The 17,005-nt window shown below is 30.0% G+C and overlaps 1 protein-coding gene across 1 annotated transcript in view; it reads right to left on the reverse strand.

Annotated features, from left to right (window-relative positions):
* The window catches only part of LOC111621879 (probable ATP-dependent RNA helicase DHX37), a 68,136-nt gene that overhangs the window by 37,946 nt on the left and 13,185 nt on the right, over positions 1 to 17,005 (reverse strand). The window contains exons 7-12 of the mRNA XM_023364138.1: positions 14,732 to 14,811; positions 11,274 to 11,529; positions 10,000 to 10,148; positions 9,739 to 9,928; positions 5,992 to 6,105; positions 4,624 to 4,725 (exon numbers count right to left, since the gene is read on the reverse strand). Of these exons, the coding sequence (XP_023219906.1) occupies positions 4,624 to 4,725; positions 5,992 to 6,105; positions 9,739 to 9,928; positions 10,000 to 10,148; positions 11,274 to 11,529; positions 14,732 to 14,811 (891 nt within the window). The remainder of the gene's footprint in view (positions 1 to 4,623; positions 4,726 to 5,991; positions 6,106 to 9,738; positions 9,929 to 9,999; positions 10,149 to 11,273; positions 11,530 to 14,731; positions 14,812 to 17,005) is intronic.

Consider the following 17,005-nt stretch of genomic DNA (forward strand, 5'->3'; position numbering starts at 1 on the left):
GCAGTGTTCCGCAACCTTTTTCTACTTGCGGCACACCCATGACTCACCCACGGCACACCAAAATGTTATTCCCCTCAAAAACGTATATTCTACTATTAATAGAATTACGTAATGCCACTAACCTATTATTATTGTTATTAAACAGACATCAACACCTACCTGTGAGCAAATTAATTTTACATATAATTTCTTAGAATACATAAAAATGCGTGGCTTGTAAAAATAAACAAACATCATCTTATTTCATCAGTGCTGTGGCAGAGTATGGAATACAAGCATAAGAAACACAACAACTGTGATAAAAATATATAAATAAAACTTGAAATTAACAGAATATGTAAAAGTTCACGTCACACTTTTACCATGTGACGGCACACCAGTTGCGGAACACTGCTCTACTGTATATTAAAATAAATTCCAAACTAGAATACAGAATTACAAAATGAAAATTAAAACAATTTATGAGATACAGTGAAACCTAAATCCATCATTTTTGGTGGAACTTGGGGGAAAAAACCACTGATGTGGGAAAATGATTGACACAGAAAATTTATGACATTGATGTTTTTCCAGTGATATAGCTATATGATGGCTTTCTGTAATACTAAACGATATAGCACTTGTGCACAAACGTGCATTTATTCTACATTTTAAAAATTTGTTATTACTGTAATTTGTTCTATTTTCTTTTGGTAAGAATACCTAATGTATTGATATATCAGAGGCAGCCAATCATAAAAATTCAAAATTGTGTTGGGCCTCCACTTATGTATGGAACAGCATCATATATCTGTTGTTCTTTTTACTGGATAACAACATATGCATACAGGATGGTAGAATTTACACATCTATGTACCGCAAACCCACGTACAATCCAATTTTCATCCCATCCTCCTCATATGATCCCTTCCAATATAAAGAAGGTGCTTTTAGAGCTTTAGTTATAAGGGTGTTCACACACTCTTCTACTTTCAAGAAGAGAACTCATTAATTGGGGTAAATAAAAACAGCTGGCTATCCAGCATGAGTACCCACCTAGATTAATAAAAAGTTTAGTGAACAAATATGGAGAGCAAGACCAAAATACAAGAAAGGCAGAACATAAACTGAAGGTTGTGCAGTATAACAAGATCCTGATGGCTATATACCAAGAAGTGGCAGGAAACAATAACCTTTCCATGGTCTACAGAAGGAACCCCGTTCCGCCATCTATATGCTTCTTAGAAACACCAAAGACCCTCACAATAAGATATTACTTTCAGGACTCCATATTGCTTCAGGACAACAGAGATGGCTGACACTTACAATACATTAGAGCTACAATACATCCAATAAAACAGCGTTTGCAAGAACATCTCATTTCAATTAATAAAAGGCTTCAGCCACATATGTCTTAGACAAGGATATGCACATGAACATTGATAATGCACATTCACCACACATGGGAGCCTCCTCTACTTAAATACTTGGAAATACTGGAAATTTACAAGGCCAATAGAAACAACATGGCTATCAACTACAAGGACAACAAAATGTTATCTCCAGCATGGAGGGCATTATTGGATATTTAATATTACTTTTACATCTAGATATTTACATCCCAATACAAACACATGACATCTGACGGCCAATCAAATGTTTGTTTTATATTTTAAACGATTACATTCCATCATATGTTCTATTCTGTTATACGTTTCCAAATAAGTTCTTTAACTCAAGGATGATTGCTAAAAGCAATTGAAAATGTTTGTTTTTCTCCATCATTGTGTTTCATAAGTTGGATTTTTGGTTGTGTAAGTGTTTTTAAATTATCAAGCTGTTTGATAATGCTTCAAACCACTCCTGGCATCTTGATGATCTGTGCCCGGATGTAAAGGTAATCTGCCTAAAAACACAACTTCTATCCTACAGCCTATGAACCACAGGGTTATAGTTAATGTTTAAAAGCATAATATTTGCACACTACTTTTTCCAAAGCTGTAGCAGTAATTGAAAGTGGTGAAGTAACTCTTTCTGATTTTTTAGAAATCATATAACATTTTATACTGCATAAAGAACATTAAATCAGCTTGGGAGGGAGTGACAGAAAGACATATGCAAAGCATATGGAAAAAAATGATTAGAATGTTTCATGAATAATTTTGAAGAGTTTGACAAAAACAAGTATATTGATGTCATATATAAAACAATTGTGTAAATTACTATTTTGCTTAATCTGGATGTTGAGTGGAAGATATTGAAGAATTAGTGGAATGTGTAGAGGAAGAGCTAACTAACAGAGATTTAATAAAATCAAAAGCATACCGTGTTTCCCCGAAAATAAGACAGTGTCTTATATTAATTTTTGCTCTGAAAAATGTTTTATGTCTTATTTTCAGGGAATGTCTTATTTTTTCCAGGAAGAAGAATTCACATTTATTATTGAACAAAAATATTCCCAAGTCGAACTTAGACGAGAGTGACGTATATCCAGTGTGTCAAACTGTCGCCTTTTTATAGCGTCAACATCGGACTCGATGACCAATTAGTGCTTACTGAACCGTAGCACTATGCAAATGTCATGTAGCATGATTCCCGGCCGACCAATTAGCCATCTCCAGCCGTAACGTTATGCAAATCTGTGATTCCCAAGCCATAGTTTTATGCAAATCATGCCGTGTGGCGTAATTGTCTGCTGACCGATCAGTGGCTGTACTTTCAAAAAACCAATGGCCACTTTGAACCATCTGTCAATGACCGTTATGTCTAAAAGAAAACTTCGCTAGGTCTTACTTTCAGGGGGAGGTCTTATATTTTGCAATTCAGCAAAACCTGTGCTAGGTCTTATTTTCTGTGGATGTCTTATTTTCAGGGAAACATGGTAGCAACAGTTGGAAGAGGAAGAAGCAAACAAAAAATGAAAGTATAAAAAAGTTTACTGTAAAAAGCTGGTTGGTGTATTCTCGAAAATGAATGCAGCTATATTAGAACTAGAAAGTATGGATCTGAATGTTGAACATGAACAGTTCACAAAAGCGGAATGGCAAATGAATGAACTTTTATGATGCTAGCATCAAATTTATGAAGAAGAAAAGAAACTTACAAAGCAGATCAAATAATGAGATTCTTCTCAAAAGCTACACCCCTTCCTACTCCTAAAAGTACTTCCATTTCCTCATTGCCATCTCCATTACCTCGACCATCTACAGCTCCAGATAACTCTGATGACGCTAACGACCTTGAATCACTACCGCATTTTGAACGATTTGATGGTTAAAATATTAATATGAATGTACTCTTATTATGAATAAACTTTAATTTTTTTTTTTCTGATTGTATTTTTACATTTTGTAATATATAAGAGGTGCAAATTAAAACAGTTATCAAGTTGGAGTTTCCTTTACACTTTTTCCTTATTCAGAATAAATAAAAATTCAGCAATGAATTGCTTAACTTTCCTGGCAACATTTGGTGGTACAATCTGTTATGATATTTTATTAAAAAGAACTTTTTTATAGCATGCTCATAATGGTTTTTAATTCTTTATTTTTAATTTTAAATAATATGTGTTCCACTCATGTTAGAACAGTCATATTTGATTTTAAATTCTGTTCACCTGATGACAAATATAAGTTCATTGAAAGCACTAGCAATATAAAAAAACTATTAATGCTGTACTCAGTGAGTTTTTCCTTCCTTTCATTTCAGTAAAATCATCATTAAGTCAGACCCTACTTGAGATATGACACAAACTACTTTATCACTCAACCCCCTCAACCTTTAACCACCAAAATTTAATAGCACCAATCCCCTAATATACAAACTTCCCTGCAAAAATTTCAGAAAATTTTGACAAAAAACACAAGAGCTAGTAAGCTTCAAAGAGGGCAAACAAAATCATGCCACACATACGCAGACATCCATACATATAGAAAAAACCTCTGAATTTTTTTGGATTTCTTGACATTCCAAGGTGCAGAGTCCAAAAACGTAAAAATCTTGGTGGGTCATTTTTTGACCAACTGCCACACTTTCCCTCTGTTATATTAATATATAACAGCCAGGAAAGTAAAAATTATTCAGCTCCTCATCTATCAACCAATTCACTTAAGAACCTAGTCATAGGAACATAACTCTGTCAAACCTGTATATCTCTTTTGATATACTTTTCCTTCTTTTGAAATATGTTTCCATATTTGAATATAGGAGTTTTCTAGTATTTCTTTTTTATCTATCTTAACATCAATATTTATGCTAACTTTTATTACCATCTTGTATTTATTTATTTGAAAATAAACTTTTATAATGTTTAATTTTAGATTTAAAATATCTCAAGAGCTGTTTTAAAAATTGACCTGTAAAATTTCAAACTTTTGTTATAATTAAAAATAAAGTATAGGAAATGAAAATGTTTTCAATAAGAAATAGATTACAAAAAGTTAATAAATATAAAGATTATGAAATGAAATATATTATTACAACAACATGTAAATCAGTTTTAATTTAATTTTGAAAATAATTTACAATAAAATATAGAAAATTATATTACTTCCTAGAATGAAAATTATATTTTTTTGTTGAATTTAATAAAATTCTATTAAATAGAAAAAAATTATATTAAATTTACAAAACTGTCCAATTTACCTTTATAACTGGAGGTGGTTTTTCAAATAAACTTTTATTTTCTACAAAATCCTGAATCCTAAGTGTTGCTGACATAATAATCATTTTAAGAGGATTTCCTTTCTAGAAAAAAATGAAAAATTAATTTAAACTATTAAAATCATAATTTACAAAACTCTGAGATTCTAAAAAATTGTTACTTTGACAGTGTATAAAAAAATAAATAAAACTTTATTATAACTTAAATATGTTTAAAGTTTAAAAATAAAAATTTTTTAAAATTCATAATTTTTAAATTATCTGTATTGAACCGTCAGAGCTGTTGGCAACTTTCTGCAAGCACTTCATTTGCAATGTTAACTTCAAGAATTAACTAAATTATTTAACACTTTTTTTGATCTGTTAAAGAAGACTAACTGTTGGATATACTAATAGTAATAAGGAAAAGTCTATATTAATAAAAATGCAACATTCTCCAGTTAAGTGGGGAAGACTGCCACTCAACCGGACTAAACCAGTGAGTGAGTAAATTATCTGTACTTAATTATTTAACCCATGTTTAATATTTAATTTAATCAATTTTTCCTAGTTAAAAGTTACCTTATTATAAAGTTCCATCCAAACCAAATTTAGTGAAATGGAATACATGAATGACAAAAGTTTAAAGAATATTGAAATAGATTAATATATTTACAGAAAGATTTGATAGATATCTTTAAGAAAAAATCTTTATTATAGAATATGCTGAAAGAATTTATACTAACAATTATTTAAAAAATTACACTTCAATCTTTGTCTAAATGAATTAAATGTACAAAGCTTATTTAATTCATTTGGAAAAGTGTATTTAATTCGCTTAATGCATTCAAGACATAAATTATTAAGTTTTGTTACTTATTATGCTAATGTAAGACAAGTGTCAAAGTAGACAGTATTTCAAAAATGTATTTGAAATAAATGTTTTTATAAACTTAAATTAAAATAAGTTAGGATAGACAACTTCATCTGTTGAAAATTTAAGCTCATAAATTATTTTTAATATATAAAAGTTTGAGATAAAAATTTCTAAAATGTATCTTTTAATCACTTTTTATTGTACTAATAATTAAAAATATTTTCTTTGCACTAAATCAAACTATTTTATAACAAAATAGTATCTCTCTACAGCAAATTAATTGTTAAACTTACACTAAATCTCATGATTCATTTAAATTGAAAACAACTTAAAATAATACTTTTGTCATAACACTTATAATGTGCAATATCAGTCTTCAAAAATAAAAAATTTAATTTTTCTTACAAGTTCAAACAGTAATTAAAATGTACAAAATAAAATTTATTGATAATATCAAAAATTTCTAAAACATTTTTAGATTTTATTTTACTTACTTTTGCCCTTAATCGTACAACTCCTGATAATAATCCAATCAAAAGATCTGAATGCATACTTCTTTCATGGGCTTCATCAATTACAATTACATTATATTTTGTTAAAAGGAAATCCTGAAATATGTAGACGATTTTATTTAATAAATAACATTTGTAACATTTTTAAATATTGGAAAAATCTTGAGCCATATATTCCTAAAATTATTAGCTTAAGTACTATAATTTTCAGGATAACCTATTGATTGTATTTAAAAATTTGAAAACAGATGCAAGTTATCCAATGGTGCAGATTATTTGTCAATTTTAAATTTCAATTATAAACTCAATAAATAGAGCATCTTTAATAATCTCAATAAGAACATCTTTAGAAAATGTAACAATTCCTTTGTTTGCTGAGGATACATTCATCTTCCATTTTTCTCCAAAATTACCAAAGATATGTAAACACATACCTAATTTTTAGACCTTTTCCACTTGTTTTCTGTAGGTCAATCACATAATTACCATATTTACTCAAATCTAAGATTGCAATTTCTACATGCTCACCTAAAATGTTTTTTTTTAAATAGATAATTTGAGACAAACTTATATCAACAGAAATGATTGGTATTTATTGCAAGTAAAACGCTAAGTATCATCATCTTTGTGGTATCAAAATCAAAAACTTCTTCATTAACCATGTTAGGCTCTTCTGAATCAGCAATAATGTTGTTTTAGTCACATTCCTCAGTATTAGTTTTTGTCTTAATTATTATATGTGTAGTTTTAGTTTGTTTACTAAATCTAAAACTACACATATATAACAACTAAGTTAATTGAGTACGATTGCATGTGAGATGTGAATTGGTCAATATCAGATCCAGTGTTGATTAGCATAGTAAACTGAAACTTCACTAATCAACAATGGATTCGATGTTTATATCTTCCCAAACATTCCAATTCAATGCCATTTAAAGCATCAGAAATGCAACATTTCTTAACAGAGTACTGCACAACTTTTTCTAAGATGTTAATCCAAGTACTTATGATGTTACAGTAATAGATTAATGAGACTGTGCAAAGTTAACCTCTTAAATGTTTCATATTACAAATATTAGTCTAATAAAATCATTAAAATTATGCAATGGAATTAGTGACAGAGAAATAAGATGCACAGCATTAGAGATTACTAATTATGACATATCACATGAAATCTAAGACATCATCAAATCTAAGATGCATCCTTTTTTTTCAGAGATACTAAAACCTAAAAAAGTGTCTTACATTCAAGTAAATATTGTATATGGTGTTATTGGAATGTATACTACATGGCATATATACCAGTGTCTGGTGCTATACCAAATCAAAGTCAAGACATAACTACAAAAAAAATGTTTGTTTACAAGCTGTTTGTGTATGCATCTGTGTTTAAGAATTCCTGACTTTGTAACACGTTTAGTATGACAGCCTTTTGTAGAGTGATGTAAGTGTTGTTGTGAAGTTCTAATGTTTCAAGACTTTTAAGTAATTGGATGCAATTTGAAAAAATTGTAGACCTGTAAATTCCCACTGTCGTTTGTCTGTCTTTCCTTAATCTCAAGAGTGGAGTTAGATAGATGAAAGATGAGATAAGATATGGAAACCTTAGGGGCTAGATGCCCTGATTAACTATATACGAACTTCTGATGCAAACCAGAAGTTACAAGGGGGACCCCAAAAAAAAAAACCGAACTGAGAACGCGCTGCCATTCGTAGACATAGTAGAGAGTTCTCCCATTACATGGGGTTACTAGAGACCTTCACGAAACAGCTGTGCAAATGGCATCAGTTTGTAGGTTTACATTTAAGCATAGTGTTGTGTTTCTCTTACTGTTATTTTGTTCTGCCTGTGAAGTTCTGGGCATCCTTCAACATTTCAAAATGATGAAAACGTTGAAAAAATCCACCAAAAAAGTGTTAAGGCGTCTGCAAGAGGATGTGCAAAGGAAATGCCTGAAACTTTGGCGATCAGGTGTCTGGTTCCTTCATCATGACAATGCCTCTACACACACGGCCTTACGAGTGACCCACTATTTGGCCTCTCAGGGATGGCCTGTCGTTCCCCATCCTCTGTATTCACCAGACCTAGCCCCATGCGACTTTTCTGTTTCCGAGAATGAAAAAAAATCTAAAAGGAAAGTGTTTTGATGATGTGGATGCGGTAAAAACAGCTTCCCTAAGGGCACTGGATGATATCAAGATTGAAGAGTTCCAGAGATGCTTCAAACAGTGGGGGAAAAGACTTCACAAGTGCATCACATCTAATAGAGAATACTTTGAAGGTGACTGAAGAAATTTTGTAAAAAAAGTTAATAAATAAAGTTTTTATACAAAAAATCTGGGTTTTTTTGGTCCTCCCCACGTATGTTATTTCAATTCAAAAGTTTTCACCCAAAAGGTGTTAGAAGATGACTGGCACAACTCTATTGTTAAAGGAAAAGTATGAAGTACAGTACAGGGGCAAGCCACTACTAATTTGAGATAGACAGCATATATTTTAAATTAAATAAATTAAAAATGATTAAAAATTGCAGCCTAACATTGTGACAATGTCACAATAAATAATTGTTTGTGTATGTGATGTAATGTCTGTGCAATGACTATTGGCACAATAAATATCTCGTCCATTCTCCACAGAGGCTTACTTATAACATTTGCTATTTAGTTATGTCACTGTAATCTGTTTGTGTGAAAAGCTTGTAACTCAATGTAATATGCTGTATAGTTTTTTAGCATGTGTTGTAGATGTAGAATTTCCTAATGTTAATATATTATAGATGTGGCATTTCCTACAGATGTCATCTGTGAGTGTTGTGTCTTCTAAAATGTGCTTACTACAGTTTTTTGTATTTATAACCTGAATTTGTATGAAATCATAAACCTTTCTGTCCCTTAAAAGAGATGTCCAATGATTGGCTGTCTCTTTACAGGGGCATCCACATCCAATGATAATTATTAAATTTAATTCAAAAATTGTTATAATTATTATTAGTACAAGATGGCAGTTTAACCTCTTATTTAAATATAACAAATTATTTTATNAATTATACTATATATAATTGTCGGGGTAAAATCGTCCTTTACACGATTTCCCACGCTTTTCCGTATTTTCAAATGAACGACGGTTGTCACCATGGGAATGCCGATCAGACAACTTTTGGAAACTCGACCGCGGATTGGCTGGAAAACATCATACCACCAGCAGAGGTCTTGTAGCGCTACTAAGCGCTGATTGGTGGAATTCCATTTGCTTCAATCCGTATAAAAGGATTGAGTTTAGGCGGGAAGTTTAGTTCACCTAGGACACATCAAGGGAACTCATGTTTGTTCTAACTTCGTCTAAGCTGGCCTAGAAGATTGTTTCGTCTCGTTGTGCGGTAACTAACGCAAGAAGAAGTTCATCGCAAGGTGTCTTTTCGACAGACCTGTTGTCGTGGATTAAAAGTATTGGAACTTTGTTACAACTGATGTTTTGTAAATGTTTGTTTTGTGAACTTTTGTAACTGTACATACGTTTTACTTGTAATATAAACATTTTGTGAAAATTCAGTAACGTCTAATCTCATTGTGAATTTGACTATAATATAGTGTTTAATACATATAAATACTAAATATAAAATGTAATTCCTAGAATAGAATAATAATCAAAACATTTTCTCTTACAATAAAAGTAATAAAAATCTAGATGACTATATAATAATTACTTTAAAAATAAAAAAAGAAAGTAACCTTTTGTATTTCTTTCAATAAAATACCATCAGTCATAAATTTTATTTTTGTTTCTTCTGTAACATTTCCTTCAAAACGAATCTGATATGATACTATTTTATTAGATAAATTCATTTCATATGCAACTCTTTCAGCTAAAGAAGTTGCTGCAATTCGACGAGGTTGAGTTATGCCAATTATACCTCTATCACTGAAAATAATTTTCATATTAAATTTCTTCATATACAAGTAAAGAAATTATGAAATTTTAATCATTTATACTTAGCATATCGTGCTTCATATAAAAATTGAGGAACTTGAGTTGTTTTTCCACATCCTGTTTGACCACAAATAATTACCACATGATTTTCAGATAGTGCCTCCATTATTACATGTTCTTCAGGTAAAATTGGTAATGCTAACCGAGCATTCTAAAAATAAACATAGTTTCAAAATAAATACTATACTGTAAGTAATATATTTAAATATTGTAATAGTTTTTAACATAATTTTTAAAGAATGTTGCAGAGATTTAAAATTACATTCAATAATTTTAGTAATATGAAAGGAAGAAAACAGAGAAAAAAATTAAATATTTAAAGCAAAGACTATACTGAATTTAATACAAAATATAGCAACTGATAAATAGAATTTTGAATAATTATTTACAATTTATTTAAATAAATTGCATTTATGATTACTGTAAATTAATTTTAATATAAAGAGGGACTGAAGAGGCAAAAAAGGCATCCAATATACATCTTCTAAAATAAAAAGGATATATTTTAGTTGGTGTGTAGCTTCCTTCAAAGAAACTACCATAGAAGTTTATTAAACAATACAAAAGAGAAAGCAAGTGAAGAATACGTAACTATTCTTTTAACTTTTTACAATCAAAAAGTTTTATTTTTGATCTATAAGCAATGTAACAACATGTTCAAAGCAGTTAAAAGGTAGACATTCATCATAAATTAGAGATATATATGTTGAGACTTCAATTCATCAATATCTTATAAATCATTTTTTTAAATTATCTTGTATAAATCTGAAAACAGAATTTTTTATCATTTTCAAAGCTACTTAATCTTTAACATGTACTCTGACTATAGTTTTCCTATAGAGCTTTAACCAATGTAGTAAATATCTAAAAGCAAAAGTCTATTAAATCAGTATCCGTGGAAAATTCTTGCTCATTATACATTTCAATATCAGATTTGTGATAATTTTTTATTCATTTATTTGTTTAATTTTTTTACAATAGCTATAACTGAATATAACTATTTGTTAAAAGAGCAAATCTAAAACCTTATTCTTTAAGTTTAAAATTAAATCAAAACAATGATGACTACAAAAAATCTAATTCCTACATCTAAACTTCATTGTAATAAAAATCCTCAAATATACTCTAGTAGTGAATGTATATTGAGATTATATAGAGAGATAATTCGCAATTTAGACGAATAAAATCAATTTTAAACGAATTATTTTAAATTTATTTAAATAGGGCAAATTTTTAAACTCTATTTTTAAGAAATTCAAGAAAAAATTATAATTACTTGAATCTCTGATGTACGATTTATTAGTATGAACTGCTGTTTAGATTCTCCTTTATTTGTTTTTTGTACTTCTAATTTTTCTTCTGATTTAATATTTGTTTGATCTAAATCATTCTCTTTTAGAGTTTTCATTTTATCTAAATTAAGTTTGGACTCTCTACTATTAATGGCTTCTTTGTGATTTATATTCTCATTAGACAGATTGATATCTGAGCTTTTCTCTTCCAAGGCTTTAGTTTTTTCTTTTTCCATTATACTGAAATATATAAATATTAATTATATAACTATAATATAACAATCATAAAAATATAAACATAACATAAATATTAATAAATACNCCCTTAAAAAAAATTAACTTTCATAAAAGGATCACCATGCAGTAGACAGGCTGTCCACATTTCTATGGTTAATGCAACCAGATATTTTGTGTGCTTTAAAAATCTCCAATTTTTTCATATATCTCATAGTGTGAATATTAGATGTGAGTCTGATGATGGTTGCCTGCTCTCATTGTACTTTTATGTCCTGACGTTGCGAGTAAGCTGCCAGTGTCGTATTATCAAAATTTTTATCAATTGTGTATTTATGTTCTTTGAGACATTGTTGTAAATTACACATAGTGGTACCCATGTAGACCAGATCTGATTTAAAACATTGGTCGATTAACGAGATGGAGTAAATCCCTGCGGTCAAATTATGGTTATATGGTTTCTTATCATTTCTTAAAATTCTGAATATCATTGGGTTGTGTCAATATACAACCTCGACATTATTAGCTCTGGCCGCATTTTTATGTATCTTTCTTAAAAATGGGATATAATTTAAAACCACTCTTCATTTCTGGTCTATGTATGCTGATGTTTTGATGTTTGAAAGGTTGCAATCAACTTCTGAATCATTTCTATCAGATAACCCCGTTGTTCTGCAATCTTTAAGATGTAATTCAGCTCTGTTATAGTGTCCTGTATGCTGGTACAATGTGTATATGCCCTTCTTATCAAGGATCTAAAGAGTTATGTAATTAAAACAGGTTGAAAACATGGTTTCCTGTATATTTTGGTCCAAATCTCGCCAAATATGTAAGAGATGGAAATGTCCAAAAAGCGTTGTTTCACTCTCCTGGTCTAATTGTAGGAGTAATCCGTGGGGGTTATCATTGATTGCCTTTAAAAAATGCTGCAGAAATTGCCTTTAAAATGCTTTGGTTTTTCTCTGCCACATAATGAAGATATTGTCAACATATGTAGCGTATAAGATAATGAGGTGTTGAAATTTGGGTAGAATCTTGTTTTCTAATTGTCGAACCGCCAGTTCACAAAGTATTACTGATGTGGGACTGCCTGTAGGTATGCCTCTTCCTTGTAAGAATACTTTGTTCTCAAATTCAAAGAATGATGTATAACATACAAGATGCACAAGTTCCAGTATATGATTGCGATGTTTACACACATCATCAATGCGCATAAACAATCACAATCAGAGAAATGTGATTGTCTACGAGAAAAATGGTATTGATTTATTTACCATTACCATTTCTCTGGTAGACAATGAATACATGACAGTCTTAGACTTCAAATCGATGTATCCGTCTATAAAATACCTCCTTGTTTTTGTGCAATAAGGGATTTCCTGTTTGCCAACATTGATGATGCACGTAAACATCAAAATCATATACTGAAACTTGTGCATCTTGTATGTTATACATCATTCTTTGAATATGAGAACAAGGTATTCTTACAAGGAAGAGGCAAATGGAATACAGCTATGTATACAGAATGCTATTTTTGTTAATTAATAATTAATAACAATAATAATATAAACTGTGGATAAAGAGCATGTGTCTGGTGAATACCTCAGAGGCTGTCAGATAAGTTTCATAAAAAGTAAAGCAGATTTCTCAAAATGTAGCACAAATTATTTTTAAAGTGGCCCAAAAAGTAGCAAGTTGCCCAAATGTAATGGCCTAGATATCTCAATCTGCTACTTGTAGCCCAATCTTGCAATCCCAAAACACAGCTGTAATTTATGAATTAAGAGAAAAAAGAGTAGTCCACGAGTAAGTTGACATCCTAAAATGTGTTACTGTAAAAGCAAAGTCATATTGACCAGATTAGAGTTGTTTTTGGTCTATTATTCTCATATAATATGGAGACATTTTGATCTAAATGAATGAGTTAATATACACATATCACAGTTCAGACAAAATTTTCACTTCAAATTTTGAAATAGCTCTGTTTCAAACTAATCAAATTCATACACATGTTATTCTATGATCTTCCATCACCAACCACTGTACTGTACTTGCTAGTTAAAGATCTACCAAAATGTTTGTTGCATTGAACTAATGTTAACCAAATTATCTATTATCTTCCACTGAGACAAATGATACAATTACAAAGTACTGGGATTTTGAACTATCCAAGTTCAAAATCCCCGTAGTTCCAATTTCCTGTATATATATTTACATATGCCAAGTGATTATATATATATAACTAAATTTGGTATGGTAATATTTCAGGGCAGAAAGGCATTTTTGAAAGAAAAGAAAAAAAAAAAACATTAGTACCAAAATTCAACACTTTTGACACTGCAACAAACAATTTATTTGTACAATGCATTCATGCTGTATTCATGCTATATTTGCTAGCAGTATGAAGATACTGCTCAATGTTCTTCACATACTGAAGATGTGAAGAAACCTAAAAGCAAAGAATGTGTTCAATGACTAACTAATTAATTTTTTAAGATGCTTCTCATACAGTGTAATACTACCTTTCAAAGCTTTTTAAGTGGAGACACATTTTTAAGTGTCTCCACAAATTAAACTGCTTTTTTTTTATTGCTTGCAGCACAAAAAGTTTTAAATTGGAGAGTGTTTTAGCACTAATTCTTTTTAAAGAAATTCTTCCCTATATCCTGAAATGTCTCCATATAAGATTTGGTTGCATTTGGACTGCTAAATCTCTCTCTAGACAGTATTGAACAGAGGTATTTTAATTACAATCACCCACTATATAACATAAAAATAAAGTTGATAAAAAAATTCTTATGTTATATATGTCACATATTAACACTTGGATATTAAAATACTTTTTATTTTTTACTATATATGCAGTGGGTGCAAAAGTAGGTATACAGTTGTTATTATGGAAAAAAACATACAGGAAGAAAAACATTTATTTTTATGTACAAATTAAAATCACAAATAAGGAATACGAACTTATAAAAGATAATAAAAATAATAATAATAATGAACACCAAACATTTGTATTTCTCAGATTCTAAACTGTATACCTGCTTTTGAACCTCCCTGTATAATATATTATTAATATGCATATTTAAATTATTATTATGTTGTGAATGTCATGACATTCCTAACCCATGAATGCAGATCTTGTTAACATTATTATTATTATTATTATTCAGAATTAAGAATTAAATTTACAAACATAATTAACCTTTCATCATTTATTGATTCATATTCCATAGATGACATATTCTCAAAATTCTTAATATATTCACCAACTTCAGACTGTTTCTATAAAATAATTCAAGCATTCCATTAATATTTTAATATATAATATATACATAAATTTCAAATTATAAATATTTATTAAAAAACCCAAGATATAAAAAAATAATTACAAAAATTAACTTTTTATTTCATTATTGTAATATATACGCACATAAAGACATCTATGTTTACTAAAATTTATTGCTTACAGTTAATTTGCATTTATCAAAAATCTTTTAAATTGCGGTAAAACATTACAAAGTATTTTAAATTTACAGTTAAAACTTTCCATTCAAAACAGTAGACCCCCTATAACACTGTAGATAATTCAGTGTTATATAAATTCCATGTTGTACGAGTCACTTAGATTTTACAAATACGTGAGCCATTCACAGCCTGGCACACATATTTGTATAAATCTAAGTGATTCGTACAACATGGAATTCATATAACATGGAATTATCTACAGTGTTATAGGGGGGTTTACTGTATTACACTTTATTAAATCTATATAATCATTATTATTTTATTAAAAGTTATTAATCATACTATCAGTAAAACAACCATAGAAAAAGATCATCTAAAACTAAAAATGAATTTCATTTTATTCAATGAAATTCATTTGTTGATCTTTTTACTGAATGTGCATACCATATTTGCTTGCTTTTATCATTATAAGAAAAAATCCCAGTTTTTTGGGGGTTAGTTGCACTATGTTTTTATTCAAATATAACAACCATTATGAATATGAATATGAATATAAATATGATATTATAACTGAAATTTTCAAAAGAAGCCATTATAATTGAATAAGATTCAGTTATAATAGATGAACCATTTCCTTCCCTTTTTTTAAACTGTAAAAGATGGATGGTAGCAGAACTGCAAAATGAAGAAAGAGTTACAAAATCTGATCAAAAGATATCTGGTCTGAGATCAATAAAAAAATCCATGTATCTATTAGGTTCAAACACTAGTCCACTTCAAAATATGACCCTTCTGACTTCACACACTTTTCCTAACAATACTTCCACTGTTGGAAGCATTTTCAAAATCATTTATCAAAATCTCCATCAGGTGCTTTGTTGCATTAGTCTTGATCTTCTCTGTATCCTGAAATCACTTTATTTTGTATAATATCTTGAATTTGGGAAAGAACGAAAATTCAGCTGGAGCTATGTCTGGGAGAGGAAGGTACTGTTCCTATGCAATAGCATGTTTTGCAAGGAATGTCTGGATGAGATGCAATCCATGGGCCAGAGCATTATCTTGATGACTGAACCAGTCACCAGACTGACAGAGTTGTGGTCTTTTGTATCTAATAGCATCTCTTAGGTAATGTAAAACAATCAGATAATAGACTCTTCTCAAACTGCACTTACTAAAAAAATAACTACCCTTTACTAACCTTTAATCAGATAATACTCCTGTCTTTGAGGGGTGCACTCATAATGAACTATAACCTGATAATTGAAAAAAAAAGTCAATATGACCTTTACTTTGGTATGTGATTGCCATGCCTTCTTTGGCCATGAGGACCTTGGCATTTTCCACTGAAATAATTATGTTATTGTCTGAAGATCATATCTGTAAACCCAAGTCTCATCTTCAGTTATGATCAGCTTCATGAAATCAAGTTCAGCATTGATATATTCAAGCATGTCATGAGTAATGTGAAGAGAGTTTTCCTTCTGGTCTTGACTGAGGAGCTTTGGAATAAATTTTGCCACACTCAATGCATGCCAATTTCATCAGTCACAATTGCTTGCACTGAACCATACAAAATGCTCACTCCATTCACTGAGTGTTATTCTATGATCTTCCATCACAACCACTGCACTTGATGGTTGAAGATCTACCATGATGTTCATTGCTTTGAACTGATGTTCAGCCTTTTCTGAAATGATGCCACTCTTTAATCTGCATAGCACACATAGTTTCCTTACCAAAAGCTTTCTTTATTTAATCAGCAAGATTCTGACAAAACTGAATGAAAATTTGTTTTGTCAAAATCTTGTTCAACACATTTTCACTTAATCACTAATGCAACAATAATTGAATAAACATGCAACTATCATGGCTGCCTGACAGCAACAACAGCAGGATAGGCCATGCTTGTCAAAATTCACATATATGCAGTAGAGTCCAAGGTCTCATGATGACATAGTCTCCTCCCCAGCTTACAAATACTTGCAAAGAAAAAATAAGGTTGGATATT

This window comes from Centruroides sculpturatus, unplaced genomic scaffold, assembly GCF_000671375.1.
Source record: "Centruroides sculpturatus isolate CEXI.00-Female unplaced genomic scaffold, Cexi_2.0 scaffold14, whole genome shotgun sequence".
Lineage (NCBI taxonomy): Eukaryota > Metazoa > Arthropoda > Arachnida > Scorpiones > Buthidae > Centruroides > Centruroides sculpturatus.